The sequence below is a fragment of the Enhydra lutris genome, unplaced genomic scaffold, assembly GCF_002288905.1.
Source record: "Enhydra lutris kenyoni isolate GAN:26980312 unplaced genomic scaffold, ASM228890v2 scaffoldscaffold46, whole genome shotgun sequence".
NCBI classification, from domain to species: Eukaryota; Metazoa; Chordata; class Mammalia; order Carnivora; family Mustelidae; genus Enhydra; species Enhydra lutris.
In genome coordinates, this window is record NW_019154130.1 from 15,053,232 (window position 1) to 15,079,859 (window position 26,628).

The 26,628-nt window shown below is 43.2% G+C and overlaps 2 protein-coding genes and 1 pseudogene across 4 annotated transcripts in view; 1 reads left to right on the plus strand and 2 right to left on the minus strand.

Moving 5' to 3' along the window:
* Positions 1–1,437: 1,437 nt before the first annotated feature.
* On the minus strand, positions 1,438–17,941 carry LOC111156431 (coenzyme Q5, methyltransferase). Its single transcript, XM_022517333.1, has 7 exons — positions 17,728–17,941; positions 13,304–13,453; positions 10,547–10,768; positions 5,360–5,466; positions 3,210–3,298; positions 2,293–2,404; positions 1,438–2,214 (listed from the first exon to the last, which is right to left on the minus strand). Exons 1-7 carry the CDS (start codon positions 17,927–17,929, stop codon positions 2,113–2,115), a joined length of 984 nt encoding a protein of 327 aa, XP_022373041.1. The 5' UTR covers positions 17,930–17,941; the 3' UTR covers positions 1,438–2,112.
* A 2,149-nt stretch (positions 17,942–20,090) lies between these two features.
* Positions 20,091–22,498, minus strand: LOC111156335 (annotated as a pseudogene).
* A 42-nt stretch (positions 22,499–22,540) lies between these two features.
* Positions 22,541–26,628, plus strand: part of LOC111156555 (ring finger protein 10) — a 41,631-nt gene continuing 37,543 nt past the window's right edge. For all 3 annotated transcript variants that reach the window (XR_002641217.1, XM_022517535.1, XM_022517534.1), the window contains exon 1: positions 22,541–22,717. Coding sequence is in view for 2 of the 3 variants with exons in the window: in XM_022517535.1 (XP_022373243.1) it covers positions 22,561–22,717 (157 nt within the window). In the remaining variant the exon portion in view is untranslated. The remainder of the gene's footprint in view (positions 22,718–26,628) is intronic.

Genomic DNA, 26,628 nt, shown 5'->3' on the forward strand with positions numbered 1-26,628 from the left:
TAATTCATCTTTTTTCTAGCTCCTTTCCCTTTTTAGTGACTTAGCTATAGTTCTATTTGAAGCCCCCAAAGCTGTATCATTCTTGTTCCATTAGCCCTACTTCCAGATAGTCTTCTGGCAGTAGACCCTAGAGTTGACTTAAGCCCACAATGGCTGGGCATTGGGGGTTTTCATTTGATCAGGCCTGTCTCTACTGCCTGGAAGTGGCAGCTTTTAACTATTTAATTTTTTAAAATTCAGATATGAGAAAACCACTTTGCCAGGGAGATAGAATTGGGTTGATGGTTTATGAAATTCCCTCAGCGTCTGCTCCTTGTTAATTCTAATTTCAAAGACCAATAGGCTCCAGCTGGCTGAAATAAGTTTCTTAAGGTTTAGCACTTTGTCAAATGCTCTTTTCTGTTCTTTGAGATGGTTGTATATAGATAGCTGTGTCTGAAAGCTCTTCAATGACAGAGCAAGCAAGATCTTGTGAGTGAAGGTACATAAATGACCCCTACTGTGCTGGCCCTAGAGGCAGCATGTCTAAAGGCTTTTGAAATAGACTTGAACTAAGTTACCCACAATTACCAAGTGGCCAGCCAAGTCACAAGTTGCTTTCTGCAATGTCTTCGCAAAGTCCCTTAAAAACCATGGGCTTGGGGCGCCTGGGTGGCTCAGTGGGTTGAGCCGCTGCCTTCGGCTCGGGTCGTGATCCCGGGGTCCTGGGATCGAGTCCCGCATCGGGCTCTCTGCTCGGCAGGAAGCCTGCTTCCCTCTCTCTCTCTGCCTGCCTCTCCATCTACTTGTGATCTCTCTCTGTCAAATAAATAACATCTTTTTTTTTAAAAAAAAAAAACCATGGGCTTAATCCACATTCAGAACATTTTGGGCCTCATTTACTTATTTATTTAAAGGTTTTATTTACTTACTTGAGAGAGAGAGAGCACAGTAGGCAGAGCAGCAGGCAGAGGGAGAGGGAGAAGCAGGCTCTCTGCCAAGCAAGGAGCTGGATCATGACCTGAACTGAAGCGAGCCATTTAACCGACTGAGCTGCCCGGGCACCCCTGTTTTTTTTATTTTAAAGATTTTATTTATTTGACAGAGACGGTGAGTGAGGGAACACAAGCAGGGGGAGTGGGAGAGGGAGAAGCAGGCTTCCCGCTAAGCAGGGAGCCCAATGCAGGGCTCCATCCCAGGACGCTGGGATCATGACCTGAGCAGAAGGCAGAGGCTTAACGACTGAGCCGCCCAGGTGCCCGTTTAGGTCTCATTTTAGCATCAAACGTTGGACTGTATTGAGACAAGCTCTGCCCAGCTCTACCCCTTAGTACCAAGGAAAAAAAAAAAGGGGGGGTTAGGTTAGATCATTTTCAAACTTTTTTTTTGGGGGGGCTACAAAACCCTCCAAATGTATTCTGATAAAGGAGTTCTCCATATAAAACACAAAAGCAGGAGTTTCCTGGAACATTTATTTATTCTTTCACCAAAGGTTTGTTTTCTTCGTGACAGGTGCTGAGGATCCAATAGTAGTTTTCGGTAGAAGAGGACTGAGTGATGACAAAAATGTATTTCCCTCACACTCCCCCTGTCCCAAGAAGAAATAACAAATACCACACAAATTGTAAACTCATTCAGTGGTTCAGTTTGTAATTCTAATTGTGATTGTTAGCACTCCGACTTGGGCCTTCGTTTTTGGCCCCAGACTTAGTCCTAGGCTGAGAGGCTGACTCTGGTACAGCTAGGACACGTTTTGGTTCAAATCATCATTGGGTTCAAATGAGTCATCATCCCTGTGGAAGGCAGCACCAGCAGAGAAGCTACAAAAACACTTCAAAAAGGAGAAGTAGTGCTGGTTTTACCTTAACCATGCACCACGCAGTCAATAAGAATTAGGAGCTGAGCAAAAAAATACAGAGCAAATACCTCTGGGAGAAGTCCTAAAGCAGCTTCTAGTGAAAGGTGCAGTCGAATCTGTTTCTTCCACTTTGGGACTGGTCACGTCAGAACATGAGTCCAAGGCACACGTCCTTAAGAGGGGATGTTCTGCTGCCAGTCTCACTAGCCAGATTATCCTCCATTTCCAGGCTTTTGACAGGATGTGACTGTTCACACTCCAGAATGGTAAAGGAGTTACAGTTTGAAGCCAGAATGAATAGCCACGATGCCTGATGTGAGACTTTCATAAGTCACTTTTTCAAAACCTGCATCTTGTATCATCTCTTTGAACTCCTCCTAAAACGCAAAGATACAGCAAGGATCACCTGGATTTAAACTCTAGGGCCTTTGTTGTAAAATATCAAAGTTTTGTACCTGAGATGGGAACTGTCGAATACTTTCTACAAGATATTGGTAGGACTTCCAATCTCCTGCAATGACCTCTCCCAGGACAGGAATGACCTGGAAGCTATATAGATCATAAAGCCTAAACACAAAGGCAAAAGAGTAAGATTAGAACATGCCCCCTGATAAGAAGCAAGAAGGTTTAAGCCTGAAGTTATAAATTCAAATGCCTATAGGGGTCAAGTATCTGAAAGTAATGTGGGCCAAGTGCAAGACCAGTAGGGACTAGTGAGGAGGTGGTGGTGACAGGTGCAGGTAGAAAATAGCATAAAAGTGGAGAAGGGGCAGGTACTACTCAGCTCCGACTACCGCCATGTGGGAATAAGTGCTCAGCGTTGCCCTATATGATTCCTCAAGTGAAGCTGGAAACTCACATTTTTATGTGAAACTTCCTGATTTTCAAATATGAACATCTAAGTCAATCTTTTTTTAAAGGTTTATTTCTGTTTTGTTTTTTTTATTCAACAGAGAGAGAGAGAGATCACAAGCAGGCAGAGAGGCAGGCAGAGAGAGGGAAGCAGGCTCCCCGCCGTGCAGAGAGCCTGATTCGGGGCTCGATCCCAGGACCCCGAGACCACAACCCAAGCTGAAAGCAGAGGCTCAACCCACTGAGCCACCCAGGCGCCCCTAAGTCAATTTCTTAAAATACAAAATACATCCATGGGCCAACTTGACCTTCTGGTTGCTGGATTGAAACTCTTTTGGCTTAGGTATTCAGAACTGGCTGACTTCTGAGGTGGCACTGTGCCTTAGATGGGCTATCGTGTGCCTTAGAGACTCTGATCTATGAGCTTCATGCTTATCACTTACCGGCTTTTTCTGTCCAGTTTGGGGATGGAAAACCCTTGGCTAGACAATGAGAATAAAACCCTGTTAACAGTACCAACCTGGATACGAGGGGATTGTTCACTTGACTAAACTCCAGACAGAGAAACCGTCCTCCTGGTTTCAGGACTCGATGGGCTTCCTGGAGTGCCTGAGCAAGACAAGGAACAAGAGAACACACTCCGCAGCAGAACTCAATTCCATGAGGCCAAAACAGCTTTAACTTTGATGGGCATTATAAAAGTTAGCATTTCCCATAGCATGCACATAGATCCCTTGTGCATTCTCAGTGGGTCAGCTGTAGCAGCAGAGATAACCCGACAATATTCTAAATTTTATAGGCATTCTGCTGCCCGTGAAGAGAATGTTATTTGGAGTACTCAGATTGGTACAACCACATGATGGCCAATTTCACAACTGTCAATTATTTATTAAAATCTTATTTCAGGATTTTCTTTTTTTTCTTTATTTTTTTAAGTAAACTCTTTACCCAACATGGGATTTGAACTTCAAACCCGGAGATCAAGAGTTGCATCCTTTACTGGTAGAGTCAGCCAGGTGCCCCTACAATTACTTATTTAAATCACAATGGATATCCTCTTTGATATAGGAATTTTACTTCAAGGAAACTCTCTCACGGAAATGCATCTGTTGTAGGGGCACAGGGGTGGCTCAGTCCATTAAGCATCTGACTTTTGATTTTGGCTCAGCTCAGGTCATAAGATCCGTCTCTGTGCTGGGCGTGGAACCTGCTTAAGATTCACCCTCTGCCCCTTCCCCCCATCCAAAAATAAAGGGAAAAAAATGCATCTATTATAGAGATGACATGCACACACGTTATTACCTGCAGCACTGTTTGAACAGCACAAGATTAGAAGCATCTTAACTACTGAGAGACTAAATTTTGGAATGTCTATATAAATGGAATCTATGCAGCTATTTAGAAAAAGGAAAAGCCAGGGCTCTTCATGTACTGACATGGAAAAATTCCCCAAGATATATTTTTAAGGGGAAAAAAAAAGCAATGGGCAAAATGTATCACATGCTAATATTTATACAAAAGAAGGAGAAAAAGAAAAATGTTTATTATTCACAAAACATCTTTGCAAAGGTACCTAAGAAACTGGTGATTGGAGGAGGGAGAGGAGGCACTGCATGGTTGGTACACATGGGTGAGAGGCATACTTTCACTGACATGCCCTTTTTTTTTTTTTTAAGATTTTATTTATTTGACAGAGATCACAAGTAGGCAGAGAGGAGGGAGAGAGGGGGAAGCAGGCTCCCCGCTGAGCAGAGAGCCAGATGTGGGGCTCGATCCTGTGACCTGAGTCAAGTCCCGGGTAAAGGCCTGAGATGAAGGCAGAGGCTTTAACCCACTGAGCCACCCAGGCGTCCCTGACATGCTCTTTTGTACTTTGAACCTATTCAAACATTTTTTTAATTAGAAGAAATAATAAACTAGCTGCATACAAGGGGCAGGTCACAAAAACCAAGCTCAAGTGCACCATAAAGATGTCCCACTGAAAGCAGAGGAACCAGGTAACTGGAGCCCGTGATTACAAAAATAAAACGTGGTGCCTTGCACATGGTCTTCAAATGGTCTGGGATAGAATACTGAAGGAGAAGTGAAGAGCTACATCAGGGAGTGTCTGGCTGGATCAGTCGGTAGATACATTTGATCTCAGGGATGTGAGTTGGAATCCTACATTGAGTGCAGAGATTACTTAAAGATAAAATCTTTTTAAAAAAAAGAACAGCTGCATCAGATTAAGAGCTAAATGTTCCCTTCTCCCTGTAGAGGAACCCATGACTCTAGATATCTTCTGCCAAAATAAGTGTTCGAGTGCCTTCTGTGTTGGCCTTGGAAATGCCTCTGATCTGCAAACTCACTGGGTCAGACAACTTCACAAGTGAGCGGAAACAGATGGGAAGCCAGAGCATGACTGACAGCTCAAAGATGTGAATACCAGCCCAAGCAATAAACGCTTCTATGGGGATCTGCTCTGTGGTTTGTTTTTTTTTCCCCCTTCATTTTTGTGATGAGGAAAACTGGCAACTTCAAGGAATGAAGCCCCCAAGCCTGAAACGGTCATTCCATTCAAAAGCTGGGTGGAGAGAAGAGTCTCTCCCTCTTTCCTCATTTTCTGTGGGGCTGCTCTAGGAGATCGAATAGCACGAGAGTCACACAAGCGAAAGATGCGGCCATATATACCTGATCAATGTGTGTGACATTCCGGATCCCAAAGGCGATAGTGTAAACATCAAACTTGTCATCATCAAAGGGCAGTTCTTCAGCATCTCCCAATACCCAAGCAAGTCCTGAAAGAGAAAATCATTTCTGGGCTCAGCCTGGGCTGCTCGATTGCACCCAGCGAACTGTCAAACCTGAGGAGGGCATTGTGGGAATCCCCCGATTTGTAGTCAGCCAGGCAGAAGTGTGGGCAGCCTGCACACCCACTCATGGCTGACTTCTCAAGTGGGGGCAGTCTGTGCAACCTGTGAACGATTCTGGGAGTCAGTGTCAGAATTGAACTGAATTGTTGGACACCTACTTGGTGTGGGAGAACTGGAGAGCAGTCTGGTGCTGGGCAAATACCATATGTGTGGTATTGGAAACCATCACACGCCTGCATTCATCACTGGGTTCCTGGCCGCTGTCTTCGAGGTGCTGTCTTGGCCTGAGAATCTGAATTTCTTCAAGTTTAGCAGCAAGCTCTTTCCCCAGGGGTCTCAGGGTAGAACCTGATGAATATTTAGTTATGCCCACCCTGAAGCAATTTTTACCCAACTAACTGTTCTGTGTAAAGTACCATGGTTAGGATCCCAGGTCTGGGGTTTAGACTGCCAGGGCTTTAATTCTAGCATCACCATTTATTAGCTGTATCATCTTGAATAAACCACTTTGCCTTGGTTTCCTCATCTGTAAGATGGAGTTAATAACAGTACTAACTTCAGAGGGCGATTGGAAGTATTTTTTTTTAAGATTTTATTTATTTATTTGACAGAGATCATAAGTAGGCAGAGAGGCAGGCAGAGAGAGGGGGAAGCAGGCTCCCTGCTGAGCGGAGAGCCCGATGCGGGGCTCAATCCCAGGACCCTGAAACCATGACCTGAGCCGAAGGCAGAGGCTTAGCCCACTGAGTCACCCAGGTGCCCCCCCCCCTTTTTTTTAAATTTAATTTATTCATTTGAGAGAGACAGAGCACAAGCAGGGGGAAAGGCAGAGGGAGAAGCAGGCTCCCTGCTGAGCAGGGAGCCCAACGTGGGACTCGATTCCAGGAACCTGAGATCATGACCTGAGCTGAAGGCAGACGCTTAACCGACTGAGCCACCCAGGCACCTTGATTGGAAGTATTCTAAGTATGGAATTTAGCCTAGTTATACTGGTTCTACTGAAGAATCAAAATGTCTGGACAATTTTTGTCTGGTCACAAATTCAGAACACACCCAAGGGAACCCCATAACAGGGTAGCTACATCCACTAAAGGATCCTGATTCAGCTTTAAGATAGTCAACTTGCAGCAAATTAGACATAAAATGCAATATAGAAGGAAGGCTCTATAGAGGAAAGTAAATGAAAACCTCCCTGGAAAAGCAAAGTGGCGGTATTTAACAAAACCTTTAAAAATAACCATACACTGAGGTGCCTGGGTGGCTCACCAGTTGGTTAAGTGTTGGACTCTTAGTTTCGGCTTAGGTTGTGATCTGGAGATCATGAAGGTCTAGAGATCCAGCCCCGCATGGGACTCCGTGTTCTGCCTCTCTCCCTTTCCCTTTGCCCCTCCTGCAGCTCAAAACACACACACTCTCTCTCTCAAATAAATAAATGAATCTTTAAAAAAAATAACCATATCCTTTGAACAAGCTCTTTGATTTTTAGGAGGATGACCCTGATATCATCCTCAGGGCAACTGCTCTGAGCCCTTGATGGCAGGGTCTGTATTATCTCTTCACATACATTATCTTATCACATTCTCTTCTCATACTACTGCCATGGGATAACTCTTTTTTTTTTTAAAGATTTTATTTGTTTATTGGACAGAGAGAGATCACAAGTAGGCAGAGAGGCAGGCAGAGAGAGAGAGAGGAGGAAGCAGGCTCCCCACCAAGGAAAGAGCCCGATGTGGGGCTCGATCCCAGGACCCTGGGATCATGACCTGAGCCGAAGGCAGAGGCTTTAACCCTCTGAGCCACCCAGGCGCCCCCATGGGATAACTCTTAATATCATCATCATGTTTTAGGAGAGCCAAGCTGAGTATCAGGCAGCTTGTCCAAGGTCATCCAGATGGATTGGAACTCAGGTTGTTTTATCCCAGAGCCTGTGTTTCCTTCTTATCTATTTATTTTTTATTATCTATTTATTTATTTGACAGACAGAGATCACAAGTAGGCAGAGAGGCAGGCAGAGAGAGAGGAGGGAAGCAAGCTCCCTGCTGAGCAGACAGCCTGATGCGGGGCTCCTTCCCAGGACCCCTGAGATCCTGACCTGAGCCAACGGCAGAGGCTTAACCCACTGAGCCACCCAGGCACCCCGAGCCTGTGTTTTCAATAGCTGTGGTATATTACCTCCTAATGTGGTTTTTATTCTCCCATTTTATAGATAAAGGAATTGAGATCTGAAGAGTTTAAACACTTGTCTGAGGTTATGTTAAAGGGAAAAATGAACAAATGCATGCAAAAATTTACAAATTAGGATGTCACAATGCTGTGCTTTTTAAGCAAGAGCTTTAGAAAAAAGTGAAGGATCAATTGGGGTTGCTGCTTATGTAAACTGGTGATGTGAATCTTTGTCATTCACATCCGTACGAGAGAAAATCATGAAGGATTTTAAGGAATTTTTAATGACATGGAAAGATCTCTTGATACAATACTGAGTTAGGGCAGGATACTAAATTGTATATACAGGAAGTCTTCAATTTTATAAAAAGGAAATGATTAGGAAACGCTAGGAAGGAAATACATTAAAATACTAGGAGCATTACTTGATGTTGGAATTATAGGTAACATTTACTTTCCTCTTAATACCTTTGCAAAATCCAAAATTTCTCTCAAATCTATCACTTTTATAACCTATCAAATAATTAAAAAAATATTTATTTTCTTATTTGAGAGAGAGAGTGCGCATGCATGAGAGCACAAGGGGGTGGCGGCAGAGGGAGAGGGAGAAGCAGGCTCGCCACTGAGCAGGGAGCCAGAGGCAGGGCCAAGGCTGGAAGTCGATCCAGGACCCCAGGATCATGACCTGAGGTGAAGGTAGATGCTTAACCAACTGAGCCCAGGCGTCCCTCAGATAATTTTTTTTAAAGCTCCTGCCCTCAGAACTTCCACGTGGGGAGGAAGTGCTCCACAGAAGATGTAAATAAAACACACAAGAGTGCTACACATAAATATGTCTTTCTCATTAACTTACTCTCCCAAATTAATTTCTAGGATTCTCCTTAGTTTCAACTCTTTTCATGGTATATTTTTTACAAAGACATCATTGTTGGACACTGATAAAGCAAGGAGGAAGATAAGGAAAACTGGCCTATGCAGCACTTAATAATTCATTCACCAGTGGTTTTGTCTTGGCAGTGAGGAGAGGCTGAAGGGCAAGCTATGCTATGGAAGGGATGATTCCAGAAATGGAACACTGGCTATCACTTCTATCTTTGTTCTCCATTCTTTATGGCTGAGCACCAGAGGGAAGGGAAACACGTTTTTCAGCAGGAGTAAGGAAACATAGTGCCTTTGTCTAAAAACACTAGGGGCTGTCTGCTTTCCGATCAGCACTGATGGTTAACAAAAGAGCCCTTCATCTTGGAGGCCAAGTGGGTGGTGGTCCGTCTAGGCAGTTCGTTCTGGGGGTGGGGGGCGGAGGAGGAAGAATTGAACTAAAATAACCATAGTCACTTCTGGTGGGGGAGGGGGGAGCACAGGAACGCTGATGTTGACCCGAGGGACTCTATTTTCTTTGTCCCAGACCACTGCCTCATGGTAGCTGCCTGCAGTGCTTGGCCAGCTGGGAAGAGGGCAGTGCAGCGGCTCTGGAAAGCTGGCGCAGCTGCCACATTCTGACTTCTACTTGAGAAAGTTGGGGGGAAAATATTTTAAAGGGTGAAAACAGGGGCGCCTGCGTGGCTCAGTGGGTTAAAGCATCTGCCTTCAGCTCAGGTTGTGATCCCAGGGTCCTGGGATCGAGCCCCGCATCAGGCTCTCTGCTCAGCCTCTCTGCCTACTTGTGATCTCTGTCAGTCAAATAAATAAATAAATAATATATATTTTTTAAAAAGGGTGAAAACAAACAGCAAAATGTGAAATCTACATCTTGAAGCTAGGGCACAAATTGTTCATTTTCAGGCTGCAATGGGTTCCCAGAGACCCACAGTTGCTCCTGTCTGCTGCTGAGACAAGTACAGTTTCGGGTGTTTCTTTCATTCTATCAGTTGGGCCCTCGAGAAACAGATGCCCAGGTGAGGGAGGAGTGAAAAAGGTTTTTTTTTTGGCGGGGCGGGGCGGGGTGGGGGAGTGGTAAGGGAGAACACCTGGGGTTGGATAAAAGGAAGAAGAAGCAAGACTGAGTGGGGAAAGCCTTAGGCCTCAATGCAGATCTGATAAAGCCTTAGCCAACCCAACAGGGAGCTCTGGAAAGCGCCTATCTTGGAAGCTGAGGCAGGACCTAAAGGTTGTTAGAGCTGAAGGCTGCCAGCTGCCTGCACTCTCTGGTGTCTGAAGGTCAAGTTCCTGCTTTAAGGGCAGAGCCCCTTCTCAGCTTCCACATCGGTGGAAATCCTCTGGGCACTGATGGGGAATGGGATGGCTCCAAAACAGGACGTTAGGGTCAGCAGGGAGTTGCTGGGAACTGAAGGCAAAACTTCCGTCTCGGTCCAAGAGCTAAGATCCCAAGACTCAACTCCAATTTGGGATCTGCCACTTAAGAGTTGTGTTACCTGGACAAAGACACTTTACTCAAGCAGCCCTTGGGGCTTTGGTTATCGGCCCTGTCACATGGGGCTGGTAATCAAGCTACCACCCCAGGTTGGCGAAATCATGTACCTAACAGGGGTGTCTGGGTGGCTCAGTGGGTTAAACCTCTGCCTTCGGCTCAGGTCATGGTCTCGGGGTCCTGGGATCAAACCCTGACATCGAGCTCTCTGCTCAGCAAGGAGCCTGCTTCCCGGGCCCCCACTCTCTCTCTGCCTGCCCCTCTGCCTGCTTGTGATCTATGTCAAATAAATAAATAAAATCTTAAAAAAAAATGTACATAACAGCCTGCAAACTGGATTCAGGCACACAAATTATCTTTGACTCCGGCCTAGCTATATGTTTTTGAAAATAAAGCACTTCAACATTTATATATTCCATCTTATTTCATAAACACACAAACATTTCCACTGTGTCTACTTCTCATAGGACTTACCAGCTTTGTGTCCTTGCGCACCGGCTTTCTGTTTTCCAATCTTTAGCATCTCCTTGTTGATGTCACAGACCACTACCCGGGAACCACCCAAAGGGTCCTCTTCATTTTGGTACTTTCTAGCAATTTCTTCCCAGGATAAATTTTGCTGGGCCCGTAACTGCCGCTTCAGCTTCCCCTTGTGCTGTGCCTGGACATAATTAAGGAACCGGAATGCAATGTCACCTGTGGGAAGCCAACAGGAGGAGAGATGCAAACACAAACACAAGCAAAACCCCAACATTTCCAAAACCCAAACAGAGCAACAAAGGTACAGGATTTGACAGTGTATAAAAATCGAAGTTTCTCTTTATTTCTCTGGTAAATTAAAAGGAAAAAAAAAAACAGCAATTTTTTTTAACTTCTCTCTTTTTTTTTAAGATTTTATTTTTAAGTAATCTCTCTACCCAACGTGGGACTCAAACTCATGACCTCAAGATCAAGAGTCCCAAGTTCCACTGATTGAGCCAGGCAGGTGCCCTGTTAACTTAAAATATTCTTAAAAATCCTTTAAAAAATTGCATAAGTAATGCATGGACACATTCTTGCTATAAAAGACACACCCAAATATTTAGACTAAAACAGAAACGTTGGCTTCTCTCTCCACACCCTCTCCAGACCTAAGCAGTGTTAAGTGCTAGTGCTCAGCCCTTCTAGTCTTTGTCTAATAATTGTTACGAAAGCAACATGAGGGTACAGTTACCAGCAAGGATCCCCTCCCCCACCACTTCCCATGCCTAGTTCAGCTCCCCATGGACTATCTTTCTCAACCCTCTCAGCTGTGTCTTCTATTGGTTCCAGCTCTTTCTTTCTTTACCAAATTTATGATATCTCGCCCCTCCTGTCTGCTTGGCTCTATCTTCCTAATATGTTTAGATCACATTTCATAGTCCCTCATAGATTCCTTTGTAAACTAGAGTAACAGACTCTTATTTCTATTTCGTCAATTACAAATGGTACCTCTTGACTCCTTTCAACCTTCTACTGTGAGCACTTTTATACCGTCCAGACCGACTGATAACATACTGTTTGTTCTGAGGCTATAATTACTTCTGTGCTTTGTTGGTTGGAGTCTAAAAGCTGAAAAGTGTGTATGTTACTGTAATCAGGTAAATACTATTTGGGCCAAGACAGTGCTTTCTAGGAGCACACTGCCTTTCTTATAATGTTGTTTGTCTTTGTTTTTCTCACACTAGTTGTAAGAAATATACCCTTAAGTTCTTCTAGTCTCTCCAGCCAATTAGGTATTCTCCAGTCCCTTTCCTATATGTTTAAATATTTTATATGAAATGACTTAAAAACATATACAAGGATCATATTAGACACATAGTTGTACAACTTTTCTCTTCCCACTGAATATGTCTTTGAAAACTTTCCATACGTATTTATAGGTTTTCCACATTCTTTTAAATAGCTACATGATAGTTCATAGAATGGGTGTATCTTAATTTAAAACAATTTCTTTACTGAGGCAGAAATAGGTTATTTCCCAGTTTTCACTACTACTAAAAATGATGCAGTGAGCATATCTGTAGCTACATATTTTTAAAATGTCTTTTTAAATATATGGGATTACCTTCCAAGTAGATTTTCCAAACGGGCAGTTGGCAGCGTGCAGTAATCATGTAGGTGAAGGCACAGATGTAGGCAGGTCTGACCAAACCCTTTCTGAAGCTGTATCATGGTGCAAGGTTTTTCTTTTTCTTTTTCTTTTTTTTAAGACTAGATATGGAGAATTGGAATTGTGGGATCCTAGACTATAAAGATTTTAGATTTTAACAGATTCTGTTAAATGGTCCTTCATTGAGCAAGGTGTCTTACCACCTTCTCAGTTTCCACCAGGGAGAGGACCACACCAACAAAGTCACACATAAACATGTTTCACACATGCAGATGGTTCTACTGTCATTTCTTATTCTATGTTATCCTATTGTTATAGATTATCACATTATTACATTACATGACCCATTATTCTAATGTAATTTAACATGTACATTAGCCATGTGATAACATCACCAAGATGCATGAATGAAACCCATGATGTTTTTCTCCCCAGATACCTAGTGTGCACCAAGTAACAAAGGACCGTGGATAAACAACCAAGCTTTGGATTTCTGATATGATTGTGGATTAGGCAGAGAAGTTTGCCTAGAAAGCTTATGGAATATGAGAATGGGCATATTCTCCCCCTGCCCAAAGAAAGGGGGAAAGTGGATTAAAGGTTAAACAGAAAAATAAATTCATGGGGTGCCTGGGTGGGTCAGTGGGTTAAAGCCTCTGCCTTCGGCTCGGGTCATAATCTCAGGGTCCTGGGATTGAGCCCCGCATCAGGCTCTCTGCTCAGCAGGATGCCTGCTTCCTCGTCTCTCTCTGCCTGCTTCTCTGCCTACGTGTGATCTCTGTCAAATAAATAAATAAAATCTTTAAAAAAAAAAAAAAAAAAAAGAAATTCATTCACACGGTGAGATGTCCCTGGAGTAAAAGAGTGAACTTTTTACTTTGTAACCCTGTACGTTTTAGAAAAATGACGGGCATAAAGCAGATATGTTATGCTTTTTGAGTGACATTTGGTTAGAAAGAGTAAACCTTTCTTAGTAGTGTACTGACTTTCAATTTCCATCTTCAGCCTAATGGTAGATAAGCTAGCTCATTCCAACAAGAGACACTTGATTTCTACAAAAGGTGCTCAGTGATATTCAAGGATACTCGACTGGACATTACCTGTGCCTCCAGCAACATCGAGCAGCTGGGTCCCAGGAAATGGGTGCATCTTCCAGACCAGCATATCCTTCCAAATACGATGGATACCAAGACTCATCATATCATTCATCACGTCATACTTCTTGGCCACACTTTCAAACACATGATAGACTGACACAGGAGAAATACAACACAATTGTGCTATTAACAAGATTAACTTAGGAAGTCCTAAATGAAAGGGGATGCTTTTCTCCCCTGAAGTTGCCGGTCTTGGTCAGGTGAAGTTAAGCTAGACTGCTTGATGCCCAAATCTACCCCTTAACCTCTTTTTAAAAAGGCTTAAGTTACTTCATCTAAGAAACCAACCTCTTTTCTGCTGTCTTAGTTACCTTTATCTAGGACCACTACCCCATAATAATGCCATGCACCTGCCTGGCACTAAGTTAGGTTTCCATTCCTTAGAGGAGGGGGAGGTATGGAATTTTTATTTTGTGGTTATTAGAATAGAAAACAACAAAATCATTAGAAATACATGACTAATGGATGGGAAGGATCACAGAGAAAAACCTCAGGTACAATTTGGTGGGCAGACGAATAGCAAGATGTGAGTGAGGGTCAAGCCACACTGCAGAGGGCCCTCATAAATCCCAGAGGATCAAGGGAAATGTGGAATCTGGCCTAGTGGGAGAAGGAATTTACTATATAAGGCATTTTAAAGCACAGGCTACATTTAACTTCTTTACACCTGCTTCTCCGCCCATAAGATGAAAAGCTCAGTGCCAGCTCCCGATCACTCTGCCATAAGGCTGAATTAGGTAATGAAGGGGAGATGCCTTGAGTTTCTCAGATGGGATCTGCTGCATAGATCTAAAACATCATTATCCTCTGCTGATTCAGCACTACAGAGCTCCTCCTGAACTCAATCTTGAATGCCTGTCTCAACCCCGGGATCTCCAAGCTTGCTTTTTTGTTTTGTTTTCTTTTGTTTCGGGGGTATTCACGGACACTATAGCTCAACCCACTGAGTATAAGGAATCTTTGCTTTGCATGGTTCCGATATACATGAATTTCAGTGACTGTGGTTTAGTTAGGTAACACCAGTCCCCCAACAACATCATTCATGTGCAATGGTGTATTAACTGTGAAGTAAGTGCATAAAGCGCAAACTTCCCTGGTAGTTCTTCAGCCCATAAATCACTCTGTAAATAATCGACATGCATCATAGTCAGTAACCAATCATATCACTTCTTTCGGTTAGCACTTGGTAGGTCACTACACATCAGTCATTCAGTTCACACACAGCAAAGCATGTAGTTGTGTTACCTCCTTATCTCTCAGTTATAAACACGTGGTATTTTACAAAACTAGATAACTGAAAGAGGGAACTGGCCAACAAAAATGAAAGCACTGCAAAGCAATGAAAAGTGGTAATTCTGGAAGTAAAACGTCCATGGGGTTTTAGGGGAAACAGCTGACTGTGGCAATGTGATGCTGGAGAGACTCTAGATATGCAGCTGGAAGAACTATGTGAAGATGAACTTACGGACATAAATGAGGATGTGGGGGCGCCTGGGTGGCTCAGTGGGTTAAAGTCTCTGCCTTTGGCTTGGGTCATGATCCCAGAGTCCTGGGATCGAGCCCTGCATCAGGCTCTCTGCTCAGCAGGGAGCTGCTTCCCTTCCTCTCTCTTCCTGCATCTCTGCCTACTTGAGATCTCTGTCTGTCAAATAAATAAATAAAATCTTAAAAAAAAAAAAATGAGGATGTGGTTGTGATGAAAAGGTTGACTATGTCCCAGAGGAAATGATGCCAGCAAAAAAATCTCACGCTAGAGGAATTCTTAGAGATATTTCATGACAGTGAAGGTATAAAATGTTACAAGCGGATTGAAATTTAGAAAGGAGTATGGCAATTTGCCAAGACACAGAGAAGATGCTTGCTCCCTATTGTAAATTATATGACCAGAAGGTAGCAAACACTGTTCAAACTACTTTTGGTACATTTTTTTAGGAAGGAATAAAACAACTTAATGTTTCTAGTTTTTTATTAGAATTTTAATTTAATTAAAAAAACAAACTTAAGGGGCACCTTCTGGGTGGCTCAGTCGTTAAGCATCTGCCTTCAGCTCAGGTCATAATCCCAGGGTCCTGGGATGGAGCCCCACATTAGGCTCCCTGCTCAGCGGGAAGCCTGCTTCTCCCTCTCCCTCTCCCCCTGCTTGTATTCCTTCTCTCTCTGTCTCTGTCAAATAAATAAATAAAATCTTTAAGAAAAAAAACTTAAAATTTAAAAATTCTAATTACATTAAGTTAAATTAAATCTTAATTTTATAGTTTGTTAAATAAATATTAACTTTACTACTTATTTCATTTCTCTATGCATTTATAACTAACAGTAAGAGAGTCTTGATGTTCAATAATCTTTAAATTTTTTTTAAGTAAACTCTATGCCCAAAGCAGGGCTTAAACTCATGACCCTGAGATCAAGAGTCACATGCTCCACTGACTGAGCCACCCAGCCACCCACTATGTTCAATAATTTTTAGAGGTCATAGAACAGTTGTAATTTTTCCCATCGATTATTAATATCATTGTGCATGATTTCAGTGCACATGGCCATTTTTACAGTCCTGCACTACTGAGCAGAGGAAAGACTGCCTGTACTTCAATATTGGGTCCCATCTGGGAGATACATATTTAGCTCATGGTGGGTAACCTCTTCCTTGCTTATGTGTGTGAAATGTCATTATATTCTGTAAAGTACAACACAGAGGTTAAGCATTATTATCATTTTGGAAGCAACCCACCTGGATTCAAATCCCCGGCTCTACCACTTACTAGTAGAATCTTCAGCAAGTGACTTAACATCTCTGTTTCAACAGTTTCTTCATCTATGATATCAGGCTACTAGTCTCTACCTTATAAGGTTGTATTTAAAAGAATTAATGAAAAGTATTTCAAAAAGTTTCAAGTCCTTGGGGTGCCTGGGTGGCTCAGTGGGTTAAAGCCTCTGCCTTCGGCTCAGGTCATGATCCCAGGGTCCTGGGATCAAGCCCCACATAGGGCTCTCTGCTCAGCAGGGAGCCTGCTTCCCCCTCTCTCCCTGCCTGCCTCTCTGCCTACTTGTGATCTCTATCAAATAAATAAATATAATCTAAAAAAAAAAGTTTCAAGTCCTTAATAAAAGTTTACTATCGTTTTACTTGGATTTTCTTATTTCACAAGCAGTTATCAAGCTTTTAATGTGCATCAGGCACTGAAGATCTAGACATCAATGAGCCACCATCCTAGCATTCCGGGGATTCACAGCCCAGTGAAATAGATGTTATTTTATTTTATTTTTTTAAAAGATTTTATTCATTTATTTGAGAGAGAATGAGTGAGAGAGAGCATGAGAGAGAAGGTCAGAGGGAGAAGCAGATTCCCCAAGGAGCTGGGAGCCCGACGCGAGACTCAATCCTGGAAGTCCGGGATCATGACCTGAGCCGAAGGCAGTCGCTCAACCAACTGAGCCACGCAGGCTCCCCTAGATGTTATTTTAAAATCAATATTCGAAGAGTTCCAGTAGAGCTATGTATTTAGTAAGGCTGAGGTAAGACATGAGACAATGTGAGTAGTCTTTAAGAGGATGGGATATTCCATTGTGAATTCTTTCTCTTTATTTCCTGGGTGACCACAGGCCAAGTGAAGGAAACTCTCAGCGCCTCACCATATCCACTTGTTAAATGGGCTTAAAACCTACCCCATTATGAATGGTACAATTGGAATTTTAAAACAGTCTTTTCCTTTCCCATGCCTATAGCACAATGCTGGACACAAACCAACTGCTCAACAATATCTAACCTTTACTGGGCAATTACGAAGTGCCAGGCATTGTTTAAAATATTTTAATATATTAAGTAATGTAATCCTCATTATAACTCTAAGAAAGATTACTATTATCCCTACTTATACAATTTGGAGGCTGAGGCACAGCAAAGGTAGTTTCCTCCCTCCTTTCTATTAAAAAATGGTCCTACCCCTTGGCAAGAGGTGAAGAACATGAGCTCTGCAGTCACAGTTTTGGAATACTGGTTCCGCCACTTACAAATTAAATTGGGCAACTTCTCGTTTAATCTCGAAGTCTCAATTCCCTCATGTGTAGCTTGGAGATAACAATACCATTGTTTGGAGGCTGAAATGAGAATTGGGAATGATATCTGCATGGTGCCTGGCACATCATAAACACCCAATTTTTGGAATTTGGTGATAATTACTGTGTTTAACCAGAAGTGGCATCTAAGCTCCGCGGGGTCAGGCTGGGCGGGGTGGCGGGGGGTTTCTCTGGAGGTCAGGACTGCACAGCCTACGTCATCCGAGTCAACAGGACGTTAAATCAACTCCTAGCTGAGCAGAAGAAACTAGATCGCAGACAGATCCCTCAATCCGCCCTCTCGCCCCTTTCACCTTTGTCCCCCTTCTCCTCCTCCGACACAGTCTCAAATCCGAAATGTGTTTCCGTTGCCTGCTTCTCTTGGGACAAGTGCCGCACACCCAGCGGGCCCCTAGGCCAGGAGCTACGAAACCCGGGGAGCCGGCAGCACCGCATCACCCGCGACCACCTACGACCGCAGTAGCTCCATAGAGCGTAGCTCCTGTGGGTCGCCATCTTGGCAGTAGAGTGACAGCGCCCGGACAGTACGTAGGGTTGCATCACTAGAGGGCCAACGGCGGCCGGTAGGAGACATTATTAGCCGAACGCGTCCTGAAACCCTTTCTTAGGGAGCTATGTGTGTGACCTCTGGGATCTAGAGGCTGCTTAGTTTTTGAGTACTGGAAATCCCTTCTTCTCCCTCTTCCCGCTTTGAATATAGAATTCACCAGAATGAAGGGTCCTTAGGATAAGGCCACAATCACTTCCCAGCGGCCATATCCCTGAATATTTTCAACCAGCCGTATGAAAGCTAACTCTCAGGATATCCTGTAACTCTTGCTTTCTCGTGCAGAAGTAGGAAACTGAAGTATATGGTGTGATTACAAGGCAGAGATAACAAGGTCGATTCTCTTAAACTTTGATGGGCCTAAGAATCACTGGTTTCAGCTTTAAAATGCTGATTCAGGTGGCCGCCAGGTTGGCTCAGTGGATTAAACCTTTGACTTTTGATTTCGCTCAAGTCATGATATTAGGGTCGGAGGATCAAGCCCCCATAGGGCTCCATGCTGGACGTAGAGTCTGCTTGGGATTTTCTCTCTCTCTCTTCTCTCGAAAAGAAAAGGAAAAAAAGCAGATTCCTGGGCCAAATATCAAGAGATTTTGAATCCATACATTAGGGATGGGCATTGGGAATCTTCATTGAACAAACTTCTGTGGTGATTCATTCATTCTTTCTTTCTTTCTTTTCTTCCTTATTTTTTTCCCCTTCAAGGTTTATATCTTGGGGGATAGGCACAGGGAGAGGGAGAGAAAGAATCCAAAGCAGGCTCCACCCCCAGGGCAGAGTCATTCATCCAGGGGTGGATCTCAGGACCCTGAGATCCTGACCTGAGCCAAAACCAGGAGTGGAATGCTCAACTGAGCCACCCAGGAGATCCACAGACTTATGTGGTGATTCTGATGCAAGGAATTTGCAGACCATTCTTGAGAAACATGTGCTAGATGACTCTGAAAAATAAATGTACAAAAGGCTGTTCTTTGGTCTTTATATTTTATGTACCTAAGAAGTTTATAAATGGAAAGGAAAGCTCTAGTGTCTATTTAGTGAGTCAGACCCAATCACCACTCACCCTCCCTCTTCTGCTGTCACAAAGCTACACTTCTAGTGCCAACTGGCATAGCATGTATATTTACTTCAACCCCAGATTTTCGTGGTTTTTTTTTTTTTTTTATGGAAAGGGTAATGTAGACCATCTTGCGCAAAAGAGGATGGAGGTGGTAAGTTTTGCTTGGATTTCTATATGTTTCTGCTTTGATTCTCTTTTTAAATATATGTTGTCTGTAAATATTTCACAAGGAGAAAGCGCCAAGGACCCTAAGAAACTATTTTAAAAATGAAAAATCTCTTCCTGGTTTAATGTGTAGTCTGACAGATGGACACCTACTGCTTTCTTTTGGAAGAGCTACATGGGTTTTTCTTCTTTCCCTCTCTTTTATTTTTAAAAGTGATAGAAAGAAGGAATGATTCATTCACGTAATTAGAATTCTCACATCATTGTTAAGGGAAATAAAAATTCATCAAGGAAACTTAGTATGTCTTCCATATCTAGTGATACATAAGAATGGACCTCAGGCTTTGGGGCTGTTCCTTCTAGACATCAAAGTTAGGTTCCAAACCAACATTATGTATTTGTTCTCATTTCAATATGACTTGTGGAGGAAAAGCCTGCAAGAGGTGAAGCAGGGCAAGGAATGATGAAGGCCATTTTAAGGAAATTTAAAAATGTGAAATTAGTATCTAATTTTCCTTATTCCAGTTAAAACTGTTAATTTCAAGAAACTGACTTATACATACATTACTTATTAATGTTTTGTATTGCATGTGATGATGGATAAGGAGGTGAAAAGGACTCAATTAGGGGAATTCTAGGATTTTCCACTCATCCTTCTTCTATGCTCAGTTCAAGTGACGCCTCTCTGGGAAGCCCTCCACTACCCTCCCACCCCCAACTGTTTGTATACCTCTCCTTGGAGCTTTTGCTATAGTCAGTATTTTGTGTTAATTTTATTATAGCTTTTGTTACTATCTTCCCTTGTAGTTTTTCTTCCCTACTCTCTCCCTCCCTCCCTCTTTCCTTTCTTTTGGGTGAATGATATGTTATTTAGTCAGTTTTGTTTACAAGTGAAACTCTGGGAATTCAAAATTAACATCCTTGCTAGTGAACTTGTTACAGACAGCAGGAAAAGTTTCACCCTTGTGTTCCACATTGTTCCGCTATGTTTTATCCAAATGAACTTTTGTGAGTTGGCTGCCATCCAGTTTTACATGGATTCTCTTGCCCATAATTTTACTTGGGAAGACTAAGCCCTCCAGGATTGTTTGTTTGTTTGTTTATTTATTTATTTATCAAAAAAGATTTTTAAATTTATTTGACAGACAGAGATCACAAGTAGGCAGAGAGGCAGGCAGAGAGAGAGGGGGAAGCAGGCTCCCCACTGAGTAGGGAGCCCAATGTGGGGATGTGGCACTCGATCCCAGGACCCAGGGATCATGACCCAAGCTGAAGGCAGAGGCCCCAATACACTGAGCCACCCAGGCGCCCCAGCCCTCCAGGATTGTATCATGCACAACTGTCAAAGTTGAACACTTGCTTATTTTTTTTTCACAGCTTTTTTGAGTTGGCTCAGGCAACTCTGGGCGATAAAGACATCACACTTCCCACTGAACTTTTTCTACAGTTTATGAAATATCTGGACTTGGATTTTCTGGAAAGATTTCAATTGAGGAATGGGAACAAAAATTATAGTAGCTTTCTGATCACCAACTTAAGTTTTCTTGTCTATTGTTATATTCAACTACCTTAGCTGGGCCTTGAGTTTTGAGTTCATTTGCAGCTGAAGGAGAGCTTAGGAGATGCTAGACTCTTCTGTAGCCGTTGGGCTTCGTGATATTTTGGCTCAAACGGAACATGGCCTCTCTCTTTGGTGAGCACTGGCCTAACCACTGTAGTTTCTTATTTGCTTAATTCACTTAGGAAACAATGAGTTTATTAAAGGCCTCAATCTGAATATATTTTTGGGTTTCCTTGTGCTTAGCGCAGTGCCTGGCATATAATAGGTTTCTAGTGAGCTGTGGTTAGTCTGAAAAATTAGTTGTTCCTCTCTTTAACAGTGTGTGTATGTGATCCTACGAATCTCAAACTGCTATGGTTGAAAGGAATCATTAATAATTTTCTAAAGTACAGATGGCTGTGGTGAGATTTTCTAAGTTTCAGTGTTCATATTTGTAAAATGGAGAACTGCTTATCTCATAGGTGGTTGAGAACACCACTTATTCACTATGTGATGGTGTGTAACTGATCTAAGCTTTTGGAACCAGTTTCCTTGTCTTTAAATTTGAGTTAATGTGAGGATTAAGTGTGGTAATCCATATAACCCACACGACAATGCCTGCTAATGATAAGCACGCAATGATAATCTTATTAACGATGAAATGAAATATTAATAATGACATATATATTTTTTCTTGAGAGAGAGAGAGAGAGAAAGCACGTGCAAGTTGGGGAGGGGAGGAGCAGAGTGACAAGGAGACAGAGAATCTTAAGGAGGCTCTGCAAGCCTGGAGACTGAGGTGGGGCTCCATCTCACAACCCTGAAATCATGATGTGCGGGGGAACCAAGAGTCAGTTGCTAAACCCACTGAGCCACCCAGGTGCCCTGACGATGGCTTATATTAATAAATGACTTATTAACAATGAAATGAAGTGCTGTATGACGAAGTGCTGTAAAGTTATATTAAATGTAGGGTTTTGTCATTATTTTTACCCTTATTCTTATTGGGAGATAAAATAAGAGCCATAAATAACTTGATATTGATACTAGAATAAGAACTATAAATTAACCAAATAAAAAATTTCCACAGGCATTCCAATGTTTGGATTCGTTATTAGTACTGGTGCATGTTATATTATTATGACTGGTGCATATTATATTATTATGCACATTAGCATACTCGTAATAAAACCTGAACTACAAGTCCCGTCATCCTTTCAAAGGCGGGGCGGCGGGGTGGGGGGGAACTGGGCCCAGAATAACTGGGCACGGATGTAAGATAGAAAACTACGTTTCCCAGAGGGCGTCACTCCCACATCGCCACTATATATATAGTCCATCCGGGTTCTTCGAGATGCTGTTTGGCGACTCGTCGCCATTCCCGGAGCACCTCGGCCTCGGCCTAGAGGCGAGTGTCGGTCGCTGTGTCGGAGACACACGTCCCCGACACCAAGACAGCCAACCCTCTCCCTTGCCTCGCGGCGGGAGAGCGTGTCCGGCCGGCCGGCGGGGCTCGCGCACCCTCCCTCGCCTCCCCTTCCCCCGCAGCCTCCGCCCCGCCAGGCCCGGCCCGGACCTCCGAGCCCCGGCCTCCTCCTTCTTCTCTGTCACCACCGCCGCCTCTGGGCTCGACAGCCCCGCCCGCCGCTTCTCTTCACAGTTTGAGAAGCCGAGGAAGGAAACAGGGAAAAATGTCGCCATGAAGGCCGAGAACCGCTGCCGCCGCCGACCCCCGCCGGCCCCGAACGCCATGAGCCTGGGTCCCCGCCGCGCCCGCTCCGCTCCGACCGCCGCCGCCGCCGAGGCCCCCGTTGATGCCGCAGAGCTCCCCCAGCGCCGCCGCCACCGCTTCCGACATGGACAAGAACAGCGGCTCCAGCAGCTCCTCCGCCTCTTCCGGCAGCAGCAAAGGGCAACAGCCGCCCCGCTCCGCCTCGGCGGGGCCGGCCGGCGAGTCTAAACCCAAGAGCGGTAAGGGCGGTGGGAGGGAGGGGGGCGACTGTCCCTGCGGCTGGGGAGGATCCTCGCTCTGGTGTCTGCTGGGTCACCCAGGGACAGCCCACTTTTCTATTATCGTTCCCTACCTTTCTCCCCTTTTCCGTGGCTCCAATTATTTAAAAATTAAAACTTAATGGGCACTGTACAGCGTCGTTTACGTGAATCCTTGCATTAACCTTGCATTAATACACGAAGCAGATTGGTGAAGTAGGTGCTATTCTTATCCCCATTTTGCGGATGAGGAAACTGAGGTTCAGAAAAGGTTAAGGTCACCCAGCCAGTATGTGCCTCACGGCGGGCCTTAAGACCTGGTTGTCTCACTCACCAGTCCAAGCTCCTAAACCACCAAGTTGTTCTGCCCTTTAATGTTGAATTAGCATTGGATGGCATTCAAGTTTAAACAGTGGAGGGTGGGGCCCAAGGACTTTTCAAACTCACATTTCATATTTAATAACCTGGTTTCAGATCCATCTCTCTGTTGAACAGGATTCGTCCTCAGATGGCTTTGTTCCCTGTGGAGTAGTGGTTAAGAGCATGGGTTCTGTTTCAGTCTTTGTAGATCTGCCAGACCTTGAGCTTCCAAGTTTCCTTTTCTGTAAACGTGGAGATGATTAGAATTAAATAAATTAACTTAGGGAGCAAATGAACTAAGAGCTTAGAAGAATACCTGATACCTATTATCCACCAAATACACATCATGCCTATTTCGCTGTGTAGGTTAGAGGCCTTTTACAGGGAAGATTGTGTCATTTTTGTAGTTACGCTTCTCAGTATTATGACCATCATGGTGATGATAGCTACCATTTATTGAGGGCTTACCATGTGCCAGGGAGTAGGGTAGGTTTATACCTCTGTTATTTATACTACAGTTATTAACCTGTCCAGTATGGTGGAATTGTTCATTTTTTTCTTAATTTTATTTTATTTATTTGAGAGAGAAAGATCACAAGTAGAGAGGCAGGCAGAGAGGGGAAAGCTGGCTCCCTGCTGAGCAGAGAGCCTGATGCGGGGGGTGGGGGGGGGGGGGGGGGGTGGGGGGGGGGGGGGGGGCTTGATCATGACCTGAGCTGAAGGCAGAGGCTTAACACACTGAGTCACCCAGGCACCCCGGAATTGTTCATTTCTTAAGAAGGAAAAAGCCAAGAGGCCAGGAGTTTAGGTGTTCGCAGAGTCTGGAATCAAATGTTCTCCATCTTACTTCAAAGCCTGTGTACAAATCTCTGCTATTTTGCGCTGTGATTATATCAGCAGGAGTAGGAAGATGTTTTCAGTGGAAGTGGAGATATGTGGCAGACAGGTGAAGATTTGAAGTCTCCAAATGTGGAGGTCCAGTTTAAAACTTTTTAAGATTTAAAAAACTATAAGGCTTAAATGCAAAGAGAAAAAACACCTGTAAGGCTGACTTGAGTTCAGAATTGATCTGTTGGATATAGCAAACTTGTTTACTTGGTACGCTGAGTGCTTCTAGAAACTGATTGTGGAATTCCAGTGGAGTCCAGTTGTCTTATCGTAAGAGAATGCTTTAAATAGCTAAGCAGGGATTAGTGTGGACTTTCAGGCAGTATTATGTATATTAATTTGGGGGTTTTGCACACGTGTAGCTTTATCACAGATCCCTCTAGAGATAGAGGGTAGCCGGCCCTCTTGGCCAAAACTGCTGGTTTTGTGTGGTCTGAGTATTTTTCAGTGTGGTTGATAAATAACTGCTTTTGCACTCTATTCCCAGATGTAAAGATAAAGATGGTGATTTTCTGGCTATCTGGATTGTCAACTAATTTTTCTGGGCTTGCAGTAAATGCCTTGAGTTTATTCTCTAGTGAGGCAGTAGTGAAAGTTTGTGACAATCCAAAGAAGAAAACTGAAGTATTTTAAAGCATTTTACTTACTTTGTCCCTGACTTTGTATATGTTGATTAGAACTAACTCTGATTACCTAAGAGGTTGATAGACACTTCTGTTATAGTTTGACCAGAAAATACTTGTCAGGGTTAATGTTTCAGATAAACTTGAATAGAATACTTATTGTTGGGTTCATTCTGACTAAAGTGATTTTTTTTATGACAAATACTGTAGAATGCTCTTAAAACACTTGTTCACCTTCTTAATTTAAAGCTTTTGAGGAAGGAAGTAAAAACTCCTGTAAAGGATTTTTTGCTAAGTTTTATAAAATACAGTATACCCTCTGGTAGCATTAGGTTTTGTTTAGTATGTTAGAAAACTTGTGCATGTTTGCCATTGCCAGTGCCTACTTTCCTGGCTACTGCTGTGTACCCTTAGCAAATAGGTAGGATAGGTTTGTAGCTAAATACAGAGTTGATCAGCCGTAATCCACTGCATGCATTTAGGAACCGATCAAAGGCAGAATAAGTAGATATTAAAAATGGCTTAGGAAACGCTGGATATTAGCTAACTTTTAAGGTTGAACTGAAGAATAGCATAAGCTCCATTAAGAACATTATAGCTAGGACCATGGCAGACATCATTTAGGACCTCTTACACAGTGATTCTAGGGAGTGGCTCTAACAAAACGGTAGGCCCAAATTCAGCATAATTCCATAAGAGGTTTCTATAGTATTTCAGAAGCTGACCCAACACTTCATGTACTCGATTCTGCTGGAAACTGTTGAAAGGACCTCTTGAGTTTCAGAGTACTGAGTTGAAGAAAGAAAGGGGAAGTTAGGTGAAAATACATAACTTGCCTTCTTTTGTCAAAGTAACAAGAATAAGGGTTGTTCAGATTTTAAATATTTAATTCCCATTTCCTCTCTCCTTTCCCTACTTCAGGTGAAAAAAACCCTGTCTGTTCTATTTTCTAAACTGCATGACAGAAATGGTCATTTGCTTCCTAGTTACATGTTTAATATACTTGAGTCTTTGTTCCTGCAGTTGGCTTAAGTTCATGCACGCCGGAAATAGGTAAATATGGCTCCTGGAATTTACTTGATCTTTTCTGCCAGAGTGGCATACCGCAGTTTCTTTGCTTTGGCTAATTGCTTCAAACATTCACATAACATTCCTTTTCTTAGGTATATTTCTACAGCTTTGTTCCAGTAGTTCTAAGATATAATTCTAAGAACACTTAACAGTGAATAGCCTAGGAATATGGCCCAGAGGAGAAAGGTGGCTTAGGGTTTGGGGAAAGTCATTTAGAAGGAGCAAGGAAAGTAAAAAGAGGCTTTTTAGAGAGAGAGGTTATGCAGTTTATGGACAAACAATGGACCCTGGCCCAGAACCAGGCTCTTGCCCCATTCCCCTGGGTGGGGGATGATACTACCATGGAGGTTAAGGGAAGGTCAGGTATTATGAAGCAGTTATTTTGAGGTTGGTGATACGAAGCACTATCCTGACACACTTCCTCTTATTCCGGTACCAGGAGCCAGATTACTAGTGGTAATCTGCCTTGAAGAATGCTTCTGGGCTGTAAATGGACCTGGAGATATTTGATGGCTTTGAAAATTGAGGTGACTTGAGCCTTTAATAAAAACCACTTAGAGAAGTCATAAGAATTTCCAGGCCTTTTGGCTGGAGTCCTTGGTTTATATGGCTTTGATGGTAGTCTAGGGGGTGCTTTTGACAAGAATGATTTAGATATATTAATAATAGTAGTCTTCCAAATAATAATGGCAACTTCATGCTAACCACTGTGGTAGGCATTTTACAGAAGTTTTCCCTTAATCTTCATGACATTATGAGGAGGTGGGGTAGAGGATAAGCCTCGGATCATGGACTAGAAAACTGAGGCTTTAGAGGGGGGTGAGAGTGATTTGTTCGTGTTTTTTTTGTTTTTTTTTTTTTTAAGGGGGGGGGGGGTGGGGGGGGGGGGGGGGGGAGGGGCAGAGGAAGAGAGAATTTTTTTTTTAAGATTTTATTTATTTATTTGAGAGA